Source organism: Nerophis lumbriciformis, linkage group LG23, assembly GCF_033978685.3.
Source record: "Nerophis lumbriciformis linkage group LG23, RoL_Nlum_v2.1, whole genome shotgun sequence".
NCBI lineage: Eukaryota > Metazoa > Chordata > Actinopteri > Syngnathiformes > Syngnathidae > Nerophis > Nerophis lumbriciformis.
In genome coordinates, this window is record NC_084570.2 from 9,748,253 (window position 1) to 9,765,252 (window position 17,000).

Sequence of the window (17,000 nt, forward strand, 5' to 3'; positions counted from 1 at the left end):
CAAGACTCCGAGGTACTTGAACTCCTCCACTTGGGGCAAGATCTCCTCCCCAACCCGGAGATGGCACTCCACCCTTTTCCGGGAGAGAACCATGGACTCAGACTTGGAGGTGCTGATTCCCATCCCAGTCGCTTCACACTCGGCTGCGAACCGATCCAGTGAGAGCTGAAGATCTTGGCCGGAGGAAGCCATCAGGACCACATCATCTGCGAATAGCAGTGACCTAATCCTGCAGCCACCAAACCAGATCCCCTCAACGCCCTGACTGCGCATAGAAATTCTGTCCATAAAGGTTATGAACAGAATCGGTGACAAAGGGCAGCCTTGGCGGAGTCCAACCCTCACTGGAAACGTGTCCGACTTACTGCCGGCAATGCGGACCAAGCTCTGACACTGATTATACAGGGAGCGAACTGCCACAATAAGACCGTTAGTAAGTCCGTTACCCCATACTCTCTGAGCACTCCCCACAGGACTTCCCGGGGTACACGGTCGAATGCCTTCTCCAAGTCCACAAAGCACATGTAGACTGGTTGGGCAAACTCCCATGCACCCTCAAGGACCCTGCCGAGAGTATAGAGCTGGTCCACAGTTCCACGACCAGGACGAAAACCACACTGTTCCTCCTGAATCCGAGGTTCGACTATCCGGCGTAGCCTCCTCTCCAGTACACCTGAATAGACCTTACCGGGAAGGCTGAGGAGTGTGATCCCACGATAGTTGGAACACACTCTACGGTTCCCCTTCTTAAAGAGAGGAACCACCACCCCGGTCTGCCAATCCAGAGGTACCGCCCCCGATGTCCACGCGATGTTGCAGAGTCTTGTCAACCAAGACAGCCCCACAACATCCAGAGCCTTAAGGAACTCCGGGCGGATCTCATTCCCCCCCGGGGCCTTGCCACCGAGGAGCTTTTTAACTACCTCGGCAACCTCAGCCCCAGAAATAGGAGAGCCCACCACAGATTCCCCAGGCCCTGCTTCCTTATAGGAAGACGTGCTGGTAGGATTGAGGAGGTCTTCGAAGTATTCCCTCCACCGATCCACAACATCCGCAGTCGAGGTCAGCAGAGCACCATCCCCACCATACACGGTGTTGACACTGCACTGCTTCCCCTTCCTGAGGCGGCGGATGGTGGTCCAGAATTGCTTCGAAGCCGTCCGGAAGTCTTTTTCCATGGCCTCCCCGAACTCCTCCCATGTCCGAGTTTTTGCCTCCGCGACCGCTGAAGCCGCACACCGCTTGGCCTGTCGGTACCTGTCTGCTGCCTCAGGAGTCCCATGAGCCAAAAGAACCCGATAGGACTCCTTCTTCAGCCTGACGGCATCCCTCACCGCCGGCGTCCACCAACGGGTTCTAGGATTACCGCCACGACAGGCACCAACTACCTTGCGGCCACAGCTCCAATCGGCCGCCTCGACAATAGAGGTGCGGAACATTGTCCACTCGGACTCAATGTCCAGCACCTCCCTCGTGACATGTTCAAAGTTCTTCCGGAGGTGGGAATTGAAACTCTCTCTGACAGGAGACTCTGCCAGGCGTTCCCAGCAAACCCTCACAATGCGTTTGGGCCTGCCAGGTCTGTCCGGCATCCTCCCCCACCATCGCAGCCAACTCACCACCAGGTGGTGATCGGTAGAAAGCTCCGCCCCTCTCTTCACCCGAGTGTCCAAAACATGAGGCCGCAAATCCGATGACACAACTACAAAGTCGATCATGGAACTGCGGCCTAGGGTGTCCTGGTGCCAAGTGCACATATGGACACCCTTATGTTTGAACATGGTGTTTGTTATCGACAATCTGTGACGAGCACAAAAGTCCAATAACAGAACACCACTCGGGTTCAGATCCGGGCGGCCATTCTTCCCAATCACACCTCTCCAGGTTTCACTGTCGTTGCCAACATGAGCGTTGAAGTCCCCCAGTAGAACGAGGGAATCACCCGGGGGAGCACTCTCCAGTACTCCCTCGAGTGAATCCAAAAAGGGTGGGTACTCTGAGCTGCTGTTTGGCGCGTAAACGCAAACAACAGTCAGGACCCTCCCCCCCACCCGAAGGCGGAGGGAAGCTACCCTCTCGTCCACCGGGTTGAACTCCAACGTGCAGGCTTTGAGCCGAGGGGCAACAAGAATTGCCACCCCAGCCCGTCGCCTCTCACTGCCGGCAACGCCAGAGTGGAAGAGAGTCCAGCCCCTCTCAAGAGTAGTGGTTCCAGAGCCCTTGCTGTGCGTCGAAGTGAGTCCGACTATATCTAGCCGGAACTTCTCCACCTCACGCACTAGCTCAGGCTCCTCCCCCCCCAGCGAAGTGACGTTCCACGTCCCAAGAGCCAGCTTATGTAGCCGAGGATCGGACCGCCAAGTGCCCTGCCCTCGGCTGCCGCCCAGCTCACACTGCACCCGACCTCTATGGCCCCTGCTATGGGTGGTGAGCCCATTGGAGGGGGGACCCACGTTGCCTTTTCGGGCTGTGCCCGGCCGGGCCCCATGGGGACAGGCCCGGCCACCAGGCGCTCGCCATCGTGCCCCACCTCCGGGCCTGGCTCCAGAGGGGGGCCCCGGTGACCCGCGTCCGGGAGAGGGAAATCTGGGTCCTTGGTTTGTGTTCTTCATCGAGGTCTTCGATGCACTTCGCACTGGAGTATAAGTCGCATTTTTTGGGGAAATGTATTTGATAAAACCCAACACCAAGAATAGACATTTGAAAGGCAATTTAAAATAAATAAAGAATAGTGAACAACAGGCTGAATAAGTGTACGTTATATGAGGCATAAATAACCAACTGAGAACGTGCCTGGTATGTTAACGTAACATATTATGGTAAGAGTCATTCAAATAACTATAACATATAGAACATGCTATACGTTTACCAAACAATCTGTCACTCCTAATCGCTAAATCCCATGAAATCTTATACGTCTTGTCTCTTACGTGAATGAGATAAATAATAATATTTGATATTTTACGGTAATATGTTAATAATTTCACACATAAGTCGCACCCCCGGCCGGCCAAACTATGAAAAAAAACTGCGACTTGTATTCCGAAAAATACGGTAATTTAAGCTTTTTTCTAATCAGTTATTCGATGCAGCCCTACCCTGAACGTATACAGAAGATAGACGGCTGTCCTCCGTAAAGTTTCCTTGTCATCATCTTTATCACTCAGAGTGTGTGTTTACCTTCCACCTCGTGCACCTGGCACGGTCTGGCCTGGGTGGTGTTACCCCAGCACAAATTAGCCTCCTGGTTCTCCCCGCAGTGACGAGCGCGAAGCTGCAGACCCTCCTCATTGCAGCTCCCCCATTCTGACCACACACCCCAGCCTGAGGACCGGTGGGGGTAAAAAAAAACAATTCATTGCAATGGACAATTTTGTTGGCTTTGCATCAATTTGATAACGTTTTTGAACGTTTTGATTAGCTCCACAAACCATGTTGTTTGCCTTCTCAATGCAAATATTGGTCGACCACTTTCTGCATGGAAGAGATTTCCCAGCAGCGTATATAAAAACATTGGTATTTGCGCAGAGAGATTGGCTGAATGAAAGGAATATATTTATGGTTGACGCTTAAAACGTAATAATAATTAACACTTTTGCACAGTCTGATTGATCAAGAGCTAAATCATCTTCAATCAGTTATACCTTCACAGGTGTGTGTGTTACAGAGTGCCTCTTCAGTGTGTAGACCAATACAGATGTCCCCTCCATTGGCAGGGGGCGGGTTGTCACATGACCTTGTCCGCTGAAAGTGGCCTCCGCCGCAGCTCACAGAGCATTGGGACCAGGAAGACCAACAAGACCAGACCCCTCCCACTGAAACAGAAGCAGTCGACTTCACAAATAATGCTGCAGCAAGAGAACATCGCAATACACGACGCCAGGCAGTCTACCTAAGCATGGTTGCAAGTTGCAATCTTGATATTCCACTGGGGTTCCCACACAGGCACCTGGATTGATCCTGCCTTTTACTGTTGAGCAACCACGTCTTCGGGTTCGAAAGCCTCTGGAACATCGCTGGGAGCAGCTGGACCACGTCTCCCAAGACTCCCAGTGTGCATCTTGGGGCTGTGACACAGTTCGACCACTGGACTTGACCAAGTCATCAACTAGAGCTGAACACAGGAACTCTTTTTATTATCGCCTTACATGTCACATACAAATGAAGGGTTCATGATGTCATGTCCTCACAGTCAGTCTGGCACGCTCCAGAACCATCATTTGGACAAAATCTGGTCTCTATCTTCTTTTTGCCCATCTGAAGGAGCTGGAGGTCTGTTAGCAATGCCCTGCACGTGTATCTGTATCTCTGCTCATGGCGGGATCCATCTCGGCTGACATTGACTGGAATCCAAGGGGTCCAGGGGGTGTTTCGGCGCACCTCTGGGCAGGTCTCCAGATTACAGGTCTTGTATTCCTAGATAGTTGGTCAAATAGATTTATTATTACAATCCATTGATCCACTGATCTAATAAGTTCCAAATAACAAGCAATAAAAAGTGCGCGCAAACTATAGAATTGTGAGTACTATTACTGGACAAGTTGCCGGTGATCTATTAAGACTTTGTGTACAATTAATACCAAGTGCAAAAGTGGTGAAGACCGTCCTATTCAAATTAGCTTTTTTTGTCTATACCGGCTGTCACCATGGAGACACATTTCCCTTAACATGTGGCATTTTGTCATGTTGTTGACATGCAGCTCATAAATATAATATGTACCAACTTTTCTGGGCTGCATTGCAGCTCGATCTAGACCAAAAAAAAAATGTTTAGCATACTCAAGGTGTTGTCTGGAATGATCCAGATACAAGAATATGCACATTGCAGCAAGTTTTTTCATATAGGAAATTTGAATAATATATTTCCTATATGAAAAAAAAGTGAACGCCATTGAAAAAAACGTAAGCAGACACCAAAACGAACCAATTTAATTTGTTTTAATCAACCCACTAAGCCATGCAGAAGCTATACAATTAAAAAATGCCATTGCTCAATTGACAAAAAGTCAAATATATTTGTTTCTGATAAATAAACGCATGTTGACATGCATATGTATGGAGTATTCTCTCTTTATTGTCTGTCTTTGCAGTGCAATTGCCTCTTTTCTTACAGACATTAGTGCGTAACTGTGCCAGTTTACACGGATCTTACATAGCCCTAACCCGGTGCTTATCAATTATTTTCTGCTAAACCCCCCACCATGGCTATAAATATTATCATTTTTCTACAAAATTGTTATAAGTGCACCTCTGCATATATTACATTAAATTGTATCATTATTAACATTAAAGAAAACTAAAAATAATGAAATTTAGATCAATTTACAACAAATAATAACTACAAAGGATGGATGAACATGTTTTTGGTCTGTAACTGAAAATATTTAAAGTGCATCAATTTCACTGAATTGGGGGGTGAAAAACTTAATACGTATTCAAACTTTTAAAAAATTCTGATTGACTTAAATCATTTGATACAAAAAAATACAATTAAATAAAATTAATAATAATACACTATGATTTATCAGCAACATTAACTTACGAGCAAAATATAGTATATAAAACACTTACAAAACAAAAATGAATATAATAATTTGTGATTATTTTTCATTAAATGTGTTTATCAAAATGAGGAAGTCAGGATTAATGGCTACAATGAGGATATTTTGTAGTGTCCAACTCTATATTTAACCTAACGTGTAAAATTCAAATGCAAAACAGGGGCCGCAGAACAGTTTCGGTCTTAAAAAATCACATCGCATCTCCTCCTCCCAGTATTGTGGACATTTTAATAAACAGCAGATATTCTGTTTGTACGTAAAGACAGACACAATAACGAGATTGTGCTCTCAATTTTGCTCCTTTAAGAGACGCAATGATCTGCGTTCAAGCTTAGTTGATCAGCTTTGCGTGCGCTAAAATGTTTGCAAATGTTTTAATACACGCAAACCTTTAGTAGATCAGGCCCTATGTAAAGAATCTGTGTGAACGCACAAGCAGCCAAGTACCATGGAACATCCTTGGCAGGTGTTTCCATTCTCACAGGTTCTGGTCCTGGCATGGACCCCTCCTCCACATTCAGCGCTGCAGTGAGCCCAGGGTGCCCATGCAGTCCAAAGCACTGGCAACGGGCATGTTTTCTTCTCATTGCACAATCTAAAAACAGAAATGTTCCCTAAATGTTTCATGCTCAATATTTACAACCTTTGAATGAATGTTCCTCCTGATTAACTTTACAACATGTGACGACCTTCTTATTCCCTCTCACCTTTCCTCTCGACCTTGGCCGACACAGATTCGACCGCCGTGACGCGGCGAGGGATTGTTGCAGGACCGTTGCCTCACTTCAAAACCGACGCCGCAAGTACTGCTGCAATGACCCCACGACGACCAGGGAGTCCAGCCGCCATTCCTGAGGAACAGAATAGAAAATGAACCTACGACATCAGGTGTCTTACATATCTTAATAGTCCTTTAAAGGGGAACATTATCACCAGACGTATGTAAGCGTCAATATATACCTTGATGTTGCAGAAAAAAGACCATATATTTTTTTAACCGATTTCCGAACTCTAAATGGGTGAATTTTGGCGAATTAAACGCCTTTCTAATATTCGCTCTCAGAGCGATGACGTCACAACGTGGCGTCACATGGGGAAGCAATCCGCCATTTTCTCAAACACCGAGTCAAATCAGCTCTGTTATTTTCCGTTTTTTCGACTGTTTTCCGTACCTTGGAGACATCATGCCTCGTCGGTGTGTTGTCGGAGGGTGTAACAACACGAACAGGGACGGATTCAAGTTGCACCAGTGGCCCAAAGATGCGAAAGTGGCAAGAAATTGGACATTTGTTCCGCACACTTTACCGACGAAAGCTATGCTACGACAGAGATGGCAAGAATGTGTGGATATCCTGCGACACTCAAAGCAGATGCATTTCCAACGATAAAGTCAAAGAAATCTGCCGCCAGACCCCCATTGAATCTGCCGGAGTGTGTGAGCAATTCAGGGACAAAGGACCTCGCTAACACGGCAAGCAATGGCGGCAGTTTGTTCCCGCAGACGAGCGAGCTAAACCCCCTATCGACCCTAGCTTCCCTGGCCTGCTGACATCAACTCCAAAACTGGACAGATCAGCTTTCAGGAAAAGAGCGCGGATGAGGGTATGTCTACAGAATATATTAATTGATGAAAATTGGGCTGTCTGCACTCTCAAAGTGCATGTTGTTGCCAAATGTATTTCATATGCTGTAAACCTAGTTCATAGTTGTTAGTTTTAACAATTCTTGAAATTGTGATAATGTTCCCCTTTAATGTCCTGTCGGTATAGTCTCACTTTTAAGCAAGCTTTCAACAGCCTACATTTCGCTTATGTATGGTGGAACTAAACACATACTGTTTGTTGATTGGACAGTCACTAGTCGTCTTTGTTCATTAATTGCAGAGTTACACTCTGTGCTGCATTGATGGTCATACCTTTCACAATAACTGCATGGCTGACACTATTGCCACCCTATCTTCTAGGGATGACTCGATCAAGATTTTTTTGCCATCGGTTCCGATCTGATATTTTGGCATCACATCAGATCTAATTTCAAGTGCTGATCCGATGCTTTGACAAAAGATAGTAGAAACAAAGAAACAACAACTTTTTATTCGGTTATCTTAATACATTTAGAATTTGCTAGTATTGTTGTAAGTAAGATGATGTATTCAATTTGTGGTATTTAACACTACATACAATTTTTACAACAACAAAACTGTGGCTAGTGCACACTAACTAGACAAAAGCAAAAACTACTATTGGCTTCTATTTAAAACATTTGGGTTTTGCCCTCAAAGCCTTCCTGTGGCCAGAGACTTCACCCCCGACAATACAATCTTTAGCCATGTAAACACTGGGACACAGCCGTGGTAAAAATCGGACACAGCCGTGGTAAAAATCGTCTGCTCGGCAGCTCATCAGTACAAAGAGCAAATATCGGCCCCTGATCCGATCCCATGATCAGGATCAGGACATCTCTGCTGCCTACACAGCCAGGGGCGCCGAAAAGGGGGGGTAAAGGAGACAGATTCTAGAGGCCCATGATGGGCCCAGAGAGGCCCCTAATGATGATGAAATTATAATACAGAAAAAATAATGACACTGTGTTGGGGGCCCTGTAAAGATTCTTTTCATGGGGCCCAAAATCCCTAGCGGCGCCCCTGTATACAGCCTTACACACCCGATGAGCATTTATCAATCCAATCCATACAATCTGAACTGTACTGCTTGGTGGATCCTGTAATCCTGTGATAATATTCATACCAAATGTATTTTTTATATCCAAATATAATCAGAATACTTGGTTAAAGCAAGTCCTTGCTACAGCAGATTAAGCCTACCTGGAGCAGTTAGCCACCTGAATGGTTGGGCCCTTACAGTCAAGCCCACCGCATCGAGCCACAGGTCCGTCACATGAACGGGACCGGCAAATGCAGCTGCTGATAGAACCCTCACCCTCATTGTGGTTGCAGGGTAGCCACGGTGCCCACGGGCCAAACGCACCATCCTGCGTCAGGTTCCTTACCTACACAAAGAACATGTTTCTATTGCACCATCTATGAAAACTGTGTGTGTGTGTGTGTGTGTGTGTGTGTGTGTGTGTGTGTGTGTGTGTGTGTGTGTGTGTGTGTGTGTGTGTGTGTGTGTGTGTGTGTGTGTGAGCATTTGACTAACTGGGCACTGGGTGATATTCTGGGTCCACTGGTTCATGTTGGAGCTCTCTTCGATGGTTGTGCAACGCTCCAGTTTGTGATCCCAGCCACAATAAGGGTCCCGTGCTTCCAAACAGCGTCTAATATTAGACCAATAGGTCAGTTCAACATTTAAATTGTATTCAATATGTCCAGGTGAGTTTATGAACATCCCCGTACCGTTCCGTTGGATGACTAGAGCATCGCCCTAAAGGGATCTTCAGCAGTTTATCATCAAGCCCCACAAATAAAGATCTGTCACTGTGAAGGATCTGCAGGCTCTTGATTGAACCAGTTTGTCCATCAGGAAGGATCCTGAGCTCCTCCAAATAGCAGCCATGAAGATTTGTATTAGTTGTGGAGAGAATCTTCAAGATGGTTCCATATTCTGATTGGTGAAGAGGAAACGGAAATGGTTTGGTCTTGATTCTGCTTTTAGTTATTGCCTTTCCTTTCTTACCAGTACCGATGTACATGACGTGATAAAGAGCATCGCGACCCTGCACGATGTCCACCACCAGCTTAGAGAAGCGCATGTTGTCCTGGGTGAGAAGAGGATTGACCGTCAACGGCTGCACCACATCGTGCATCAGGAAGAGTCGCTGAGCGTCCTGGAGGTTACGCTCAGTCAGATTCCCACCAGCGCCTGCTTCGTCCAGCGTGCCGCACTGACAACAAAAGTGAGTCATTTTTCTTTGCAAATAAGTATTTCTGCTTAAACATTGGCTACCTGAAAATTGAGTATGGGATTTGGAGTAGAGAGCCAGGCTGTGCGGGGGTTCTCCTGGTAACGGAAAGGTCCATTGAAGGCCTGAGTGATAGCTGTCAGGTTGAAGGCGCAAACCGCAGAGGCTGACATGCTGTTCCTGCCGGTGCGTATTCACAATGACAACAATTACATTCATAGGGCTAGATTTGCAGGCAGTGTGACTGTCACATCAGCAGATAATGCTTGAGGATTTTAGCCAATCAAAAGAAAGTCATATGCATAGAGGGCGCTAAATAACAATGGTGAATCAACAACTTGTGGACTAAATATGAGTTATACACGCCTAATTCCACCTTTTAGTGTCCAATAATGGTGGTCCTTTTCCAAATAATATAAAGAAAGGCGTTAAATCAAATCGTGTGGCGCCCAAATATTCACAGGTCTAATTATCATTGTCTATTGCTATGCAGACAATTGTAAGCTTTTGACTACCGTATTTTTCGGACTATAAGTCGCAGTTTTTTTCATAGTTTGGCCTGGGGTGCGACTTATACTCAGGAGCGACTTATGTGTGAAATTATTAACACATTACCGTAAAATATCAAATAATATTATTTAGCTCATTCACGTAAGAGACTCGACGTATAAGATTTCATGGGATTTAGCGATTAGGAGTGACAGATTGTTTGGTAAACGTATAGCATGTTCTATATGTTGTAGTTATTTGAATGACTCTTACCATAATATGTTACGTTAACATACCAGGCACGTTCTCAGTTGGTTATTTATGCGTCACTTATTCAGCCTGTTGTTCACTATTCTTTATTTATTTTAAATTGCCTTTCAAATGTCTATTCTTGGTGTTGGGTTTCATCAAATAAATTTTCCCCAAAAATGCGACTTGTATATGCTTTTTTCCTTCTTTATTATGCATTTTCGGCCGGTGCGACTTATACTCCGTAGCGACTTATATTCCGAAAAATACGGTATTTACAATAACATATAATAACTGTCTGCAGTAGGATATGGGCTTTTTTTTTTTTTCATTAAAAAGGCATTAAAAATCATTCAATTAGATTCACTGATAGCTGCAGGAACCCTGGCAAAGCGCGTATTCTGCGTATAGTGAGGGTATGCGTGAAACAAAGTCAAGACGTCGATGGTGATCGAGAAGTTGATCTTTGGGACCCTACCAGTCGATCGCGAAAATATTTGAGAAAAAAAATAAATTAATATGACATCAGTGACACCCCCATCCAGAGAGTGCTAAGTAGACCCGAAAACAGTCAAGCATTTTAACCACTGAACACACCCGCACACCTCCCCTCTTTCTCTTCAGCCTAACATCCGCCACTGTTGACACTGCGGCTACATGACGTGCTCATAAATCATCGAGCTGCAACAATGCATTAAGGCTGATTGTTGCAATACATTGGACATTTTCTAGCATCCAACATCAAATGACTCTTCCCTCAACCACAAGTCCAAGACCATCATCGCTCTCCTGTGACGGGATCGATAGTCCGTGAACATTGCTCCAAAGTATGGATATTGTGTTGATTTATTGTGAATACAATACTAAACATTGACTTGTGTAAAGGCAGTAATATATAATAAAACAAGGCGGCAGCTAAAGAAGAACTTCGCCATTTATCACAGTGGAAAACCCCGCCAGGTGAACAGCTGATTCTACTACTTCCGGTGCTGACATAAGAAAACCATGTGACTCACGTCCCATATGTAACTAGAACAAATATACTACAGTACTAAGACTATAGTAACCATAAACTGTTAGCTTCTACAGCAGGGGTGCCCAAAGTGAGGCACAGGGGCCATCTGTGGCCATTGACTCTATTGTCAATGGCCCTAGGCATATTACAAAAACAACAAAAACACCAGCAAAATGGGAAAACGACAAGAAAGAAAAAGCCAAAATGTTGACATCAGCCAAAAACAATGACACAAAGATTTGTCATTAAAAAACAAAAACAAACAAACAAAAAAAAGGGTTAGATCTTGCTTTGTTTTTTGGCTGAGACCAGGGATCTTGGGCTCGAAAAGATTGGTGACCATTGCCATTAAATTAGGCGCAGAAAGGGTGGAAGGGGCAACAGAAAAGGACCTGTTGCCCCTCAAAGCATTGGTATTTTTTATTTTGCCTTCTAAGATGTTACATCATCCCCTTTCTGCAACTAACAAAGTGCACCCATTTTAACTGTCTTCTTTGTTTTAGATTGTTAGAATTTGTACATATTCTGTATGCTTACAACTGCTTTTCGCGGTAATCGCTTATTTGCTTATGTGTGGGAGAGATGAGAACTTAAACGGGTTCAACTCCACTGATAAGGATTACTTACACATTAGAGGTGAAGATGCCATAGATCAGGTCTTGCTCAGGCAAGAAGAAAGTGCTCTGCAGTTCGTTGTAATAAAATGGGATTTCTCCCGAGCGGGAGCAGTTGAGTCGTGCCTTCATAAAGGTAGTCCAGGTGTCTTCCAAAAGGAAACGACCACCCAGGTCGTTTTTACACACCCGGGCTACCCGAGAGAACACCATCTTTCCGCAGTCGTTTTCAACAGCTGTTTCCCTCAAGAAGAAGTAGGCGAATCGACCAGTCTCATAAACAGACACAAACTGAGGCTCTACAGAAAGAGATGGGAATTGATAAAGTGAAAGCTAGCAGACAAAATGTTGCTCTTTCTTTACCATTGAGCCATTTGGAGTTGTATTGGGCCGAGCGCAATGGCGGCATGGTCCCCAGGCTCCTGTAGATGACAGGGTCGCGTCCGGAGAAGTCAATAACCGTGGCGGCATACAACTCGCCCTTCTCCGTGACCATAGCTGTCGAGTTGTGGCGGGGGTCGTAGGGACATCGCGCCACACCGTTCACTGTGTCCAACACCTGACTTATGTTACCAATCTGGCAGGAAGAAAGCAGCCATGCAAAGTAAGACATTTAATTAAACTGTGTGTGCTTTTGTTGGTTCCATGACCAACCTGCCTGGTCACACAGACGGGTGTAAAAGCATTGGTTCCGCATGTGATGAGCGTGCTGCCACTGATCAATAAAACCCTGATGTAGTTCTGACACTCCTCCTGTCGACAAAACACAGAACCAGTGGTGTCATCAAGAGCTGTAGCATACATTGTGTTTTGCATAACAGGGCTATTTTCTTCCCAAAATGTATAATTCTGAATTCGAAATAGACCACTCACTGCAGCAGAGCACTCTGCAGGGTTTTCTTGGAGCATTTTCACATTGGAACCTCAATTTACGAACCCCTCATTGTACAAACTTTTTAATTTGATTCACAAACCATAGACCAAATTAAAATATGCTTTCTTGCACAAACGTATCATCCACCCATTGTGTGCCTTGCAGCCCAGCCATTGTGGGGCGGGTTTATCACTCTACGGTCCTCATTCAGTCAGCAGGGCAGTAATGCTTGCCGGCTACTGTGTGTGCTTTAGAGAGTTTTTAGCCCGTTTACAGCGTTTTAGTAGTTTTGCTGCTCAATATGAGCCCAAAGAAAGCAGTGGACAAGCGACGTTTGGCTTGAAGCAGCCAGGAAGCATCCACATTGTGTCGACACTCCCTCCCTCGCTGCACTCAAAGATTAACCAACATTTTTATTCCTACTCGGTGTAGCGACCTGGCTGTTAAAGTTAAGGTGTTTTGTGATTTCCAACTGTGAATGCAGGATGTTGGCAGGATGGCTGCAAATGAGGAAAGTTCAGCTAATTGTTGTTGCTTTGGCATTGTTATTAAACAGAAAGTTGATCCATCACCCCCTTGTCATGTTTGTTTGATATACAGTACTGCAGTCTTTCTTAACCCATTGTTGGGCCGCCACAAAATATCTGTTTCTCAGCTGTGGTCCGTGTGGGCCGCAGCTGTACTCAGTTGTAATACATATTTCCACCACTTGTGGCAGTAATGACAATTCAGTTCAGTTCAGATCATCCATCCATCCATTTTCTACCGCTTGTGCCTTTACGGGGTCGCGGGGGGTGCTGGAGCCTATCTCAGCTGCATTCAGGCGGAAGGCGGGGTACACCCAGGACAAGTCGCCACCTCAGCACAGGGCCAACACAGGTAGACAGACAACATTCACACTCACATTCACACACTAGGGCCAATTTTAGTGTTACCAATCAACCTATCCCCAGGTGCATGTCTTTGGAGGTGGGAGGAAGCCGGAGTACCCGGAGGGAACCCACGCAGTCAAGGTCCAGTTCAGTTCAGTTTCAGTTTATTTGGAACATGCATACGATACAATGTAATGCATCACACAATTCCAGTTGTTTCGTTACAGCACGTCCGCAAAGGAGTAGGAAGAAGCTGAGCTAATTTAATCCTACCCCTTCTCATACCATAGCAATTTTATCCAATTTCCTTGTTCTCTGTAACAGAACAGTGAACAAATAAATAATAAATAAATAATATACCATAGTAAGCATACAAATATTAAATACATAAATAATCTTTGTCTCAATAAAAAAAAGGAAAAAAAAGGGTTCAAGATTTTCATTATAATTCTTGTTCTGTGTATTTTGTGAACACTTGTAGTTTGAACAGTCTCTTAAACTGAATCATATTGGTGTTTTATTTATTTGGTTAATCCGTTCCATAATTTAATTCCACATACTGATATACTAAAGGTTTTAAGTGTTGTACTAGCATACAAATGTTTTAAATAAAATTTTCCTCTAAGGTTATATTTCTCCTCTTTTGTTGAGAAGAATTGTTGTACATTCTTGGGTTACAGGTTATAGTTTGCTTTGTACATAATTTTAGCTGTTTGCAAATGCACCAAATCGTTGAATTTCAATAATTGTGATTTAATAAATAAAGGGTTTGTATGTTCTTTATATCCAACATTATGTATTATTCTAATTGATCTTTTTTGTAACACAGTTAATGACTGAAGCGCACATTTGTAGTCGTTTCCCCATATTTCTACACAATAACTCAGATATGCTAACACTAGCGAGCAGTGTTGCCACAATCTCAAACAAACAGAAGAAGTCTGGAGATAAAGTCATCGAGAAGTTTCTTATGCGCCAAAGTTATGACTACAGTTGTCAAGCTGTGTGTTATCGTTTGTCATTCTATGTTAAAGCCTGTGTATTATTCTCCTTAGTTTTATGGCCAGTTATATTTTTCAATGCTCCTTTGCTCCCTTGGTTTTGTTTTCTTGTTGCTAGGTGGCTGTTTAGCCGCACCTGCTTTCTGTTATTGATTAGCGTCCTCACCTGTTTCTGCCCCTAATCACTCCCCTTTATATTCTGGTGTTTACCCTGTCTTAGTTTCTGGTCCATTGTTCATTGTTCGCTGTACGCTACAACACGTCGATTTGTTTGTTGGTTTTGTTGTTTGTTTCATTCTATGCTAAGCTAGCACCGGTTTGTGTTACATTGCCTTGTGTATTAAAGTAAAGGTCTTCTGCATCTTTGGAATCGCAAATACTTCACAACATGCCAGCGTACGACACTTGTGTTTTCATTTGCACTTAGATTTTATTGACACTTTAGTTAAGAAACATATTCATAGTTTATTTTAGCAATTGGATGTAGATTTATTTTTGTCAATTATTTATGAGTCCCTTTTATTGCAGTATATTTGGTTAGTACTAGGGATGTCCGATAATGGCTTTTTGCCGATATTCCGATATTGTCCAACTCTTTAATTACCAATACCAATATCAACCGATACCGATATCAACCGATACTGATATATACAGTCGTGGAATTAACACATTATTATGCCTAATTTGGACAACCAGGTATGGTGAAGATAAGGTCCTTTTTTTTTTTAAAATAATAAAATAAAATAAGATAAATAAATTAAAAACATTTTCTTGAATAAAACAGAAAGTAAAACAATATAAAAACAGTTACATAGAAACTAGTAATTAATGAAAATTAGTCAAATTAACTGTTAAAGGTTAGTACTATTAGTGGGCCAGCAGCACGCACAATCATGTGTGCTTACGGACTGTATCCCTTGCAGACTGTATTGATCTATATTGATATATAATGTAGGAACCAGAAATATTAATAACAGAAAGAAACAACCCTTTTGTGTGAATGAGTGTAAATGGGGGAGGGAGGTTTTTTGGGTTGGTGCACTAATTGTAAGTGTATCTTGTGTTTTTTATGTTGATTTAATAAAAAAAACTAAAAAAAACGATACCGATAATTTCCGATATTACATTTTTAAGCATTTATCGGCATCTGTAGTTAGTACTTTTTTTTCTAAACAGCCTGACCGGAGCCAAAGCTTTATGTGTTAAATAAATAATAAACTTTGTGACTAACACATGATTTCATATATCTGACAAGATTGTAAATTGTAAGTAGGTTAGATATAATTAATGAATATGATTAAAATCAAGAGTAAGATTACTAATTCAGTGTCAATATTTGAGTGGGCACTTGGCCCTTCTGTATTGAAAAAGTTGGGTACAAAAGGTTAGAACCCCTGCAGTACTGTATAATGCGTTATGTTGTGTTCACACTTTTACTAAAATATTTCTGAAACCCGTTGTCCATATTTACATTGTTTTTATGGAGAAAGTGTCTTCAGTATACTGTATGAACATTTCTATTTACAAATTTACGAAACTGTTCAAGAACCAACCTTTGACTTGCCCTTGCTCTGGCAAGAATGCATTGTGTCTTCATCGGGTGTCCATTCTGATGCCTGAAACACAGGTTTAGGAGTGTTTTGGAACATCGACAACATGTCGACACAATGTGTAGGTTACCTGAATTAAGGAGGCATTGCTCAAACTTAGGCGGAAGATGAAGTTTCTGGAACATTTTAAAATGCTCATTAGTATTTTAGTTAGCTTTTTGTTTGGTGAGTAATAACTTGCACCTTGCTCCCACAATAAGCTGCTTTCTGCTCAGGTCCAGAGCCAGCTGAGAGAAATCCTTCACTCCTGGGTGGGAGAACTCCTTCATCCATGTCCTCAGGGCTGTGATACATGAACGCATATCTAATCAATCCAATCCACTTTATTTAAATAGCACATTTAAACAACAAAAATGTTTCCAAAGTGCTGCACAACAATATTAAAAACAATATTCAAATATTATCCTTAGCTCCACCAATGACTGAATAAAAACAAAAAATAAATAAATATAAAAACAATATAAAAATAAATATGATTAAAAACGATTTTAAAGGGTAAAACCAATTCAAACAGTAAATAGAAATCAACAAATGTTTTAAAACACAGAGGACAACAGAGGACAGAGGACCACACAACTCATGTAGTGTTAAAAGCCAAAGAATAAAAGTGGGTCTTAAGACGAGACTTAAAACACTCCACTGTGGGAGCAGTTTGAACATGGAGAGGCAGAGTGTTCCAGAGTTTAGGGCCGACCACAGAGAAGGCCCTGTCTCCCCTGGTTTTAAGTCTGGTCTTGGGCACCACGAGCTGGAGCTGGCTCTCGGACCTCAGAGCGCAGGAGAGTAAATTTGGATGAGGTCCGAGATATTCTGAGGTGCAAGTCTATGTAAAGCTTTAAAAACAAACAGCAAGG

The 17,000-nt window shown here is 43.3% G+C and overlaps 1 protein-coding gene and 1 long non-coding RNA gene across 3 annotated transcripts in view; one reads left to right on the plus strand and one right to left on the minus strand.

The window, feature by feature from the left end:
* LOC133622432 (uncharacterized) overlaps positions 1–3,788 on the plus strand; it is a 46,423-nt gene extending 42,635 nt beyond the window's left edge. Inside the window, exon 5 of the long non-coding RNA XR_009817776.1 lies at positions 3,653–3,788. This is a non-coding gene — a long non-coding RNA (uncharacterized lncRNA). The remainder of the gene's footprint in view (positions 1–3,652) is intronic.
* The window catches only part of LOC133622430 (semaphorin-5B-like), a 46,515-nt gene that overhangs the window by 4,766 nt on the left and 24,749 nt on the right, over positions 1–17,000 (minus strand). For both annotated transcript variants that reach the window (XM_061985176.1, XM_061985175.2), the window contains exons 3-19: positions 16,330–16,429; positions 16,217–16,262; positions 16,090–16,152; positions 12,444–12,542; positions 12,153–12,366; positions 11,803–12,088; positions 9,467–9,602; positions 9,197–9,404; positions 8,917–9,124; positions 8,720–8,837; positions 8,386–8,570; positions 6,269–6,412; positions 6,009–6,156; positions 4,191–4,416; positions 3,893–4,114; positions 3,645–3,815; positions 3,181–3,324 (exon numbers count right to left, since the gene is read on the minus strand). In XM_061985176.1, coding sequence (XP_061841160.1) covers positions 3,181–3,324; positions 3,645–3,815; positions 3,893–4,114; positions 4,191–4,416; positions 6,009–6,156; positions 6,269–6,412; positions 8,386–8,570; positions 8,720–8,837; positions 8,917–9,124; positions 9,197–9,404; positions 9,467–9,602; positions 11,803–12,088; positions 12,153–12,366; positions 12,444–12,542; positions 16,090–16,152; positions 16,217–16,262; positions 16,330–16,429 — 2,718 coding nt within the window. The remainder of the gene's footprint in view (positions 1–3,180; positions 3,325–3,644; positions 3,816–3,892; positions 4,115–4,190; positions 4,417–6,008; positions 6,157–6,268; positions 6,413–8,385; positions 8,571–8,719; positions 8,838–8,916; positions 9,125–9,196; positions 9,405–9,466; positions 9,603–11,802; positions 12,089–12,152; positions 12,367–12,443; positions 12,543–16,089; positions 16,153–16,216; positions 16,263–16,329; positions 16,430–17,000) is intronic.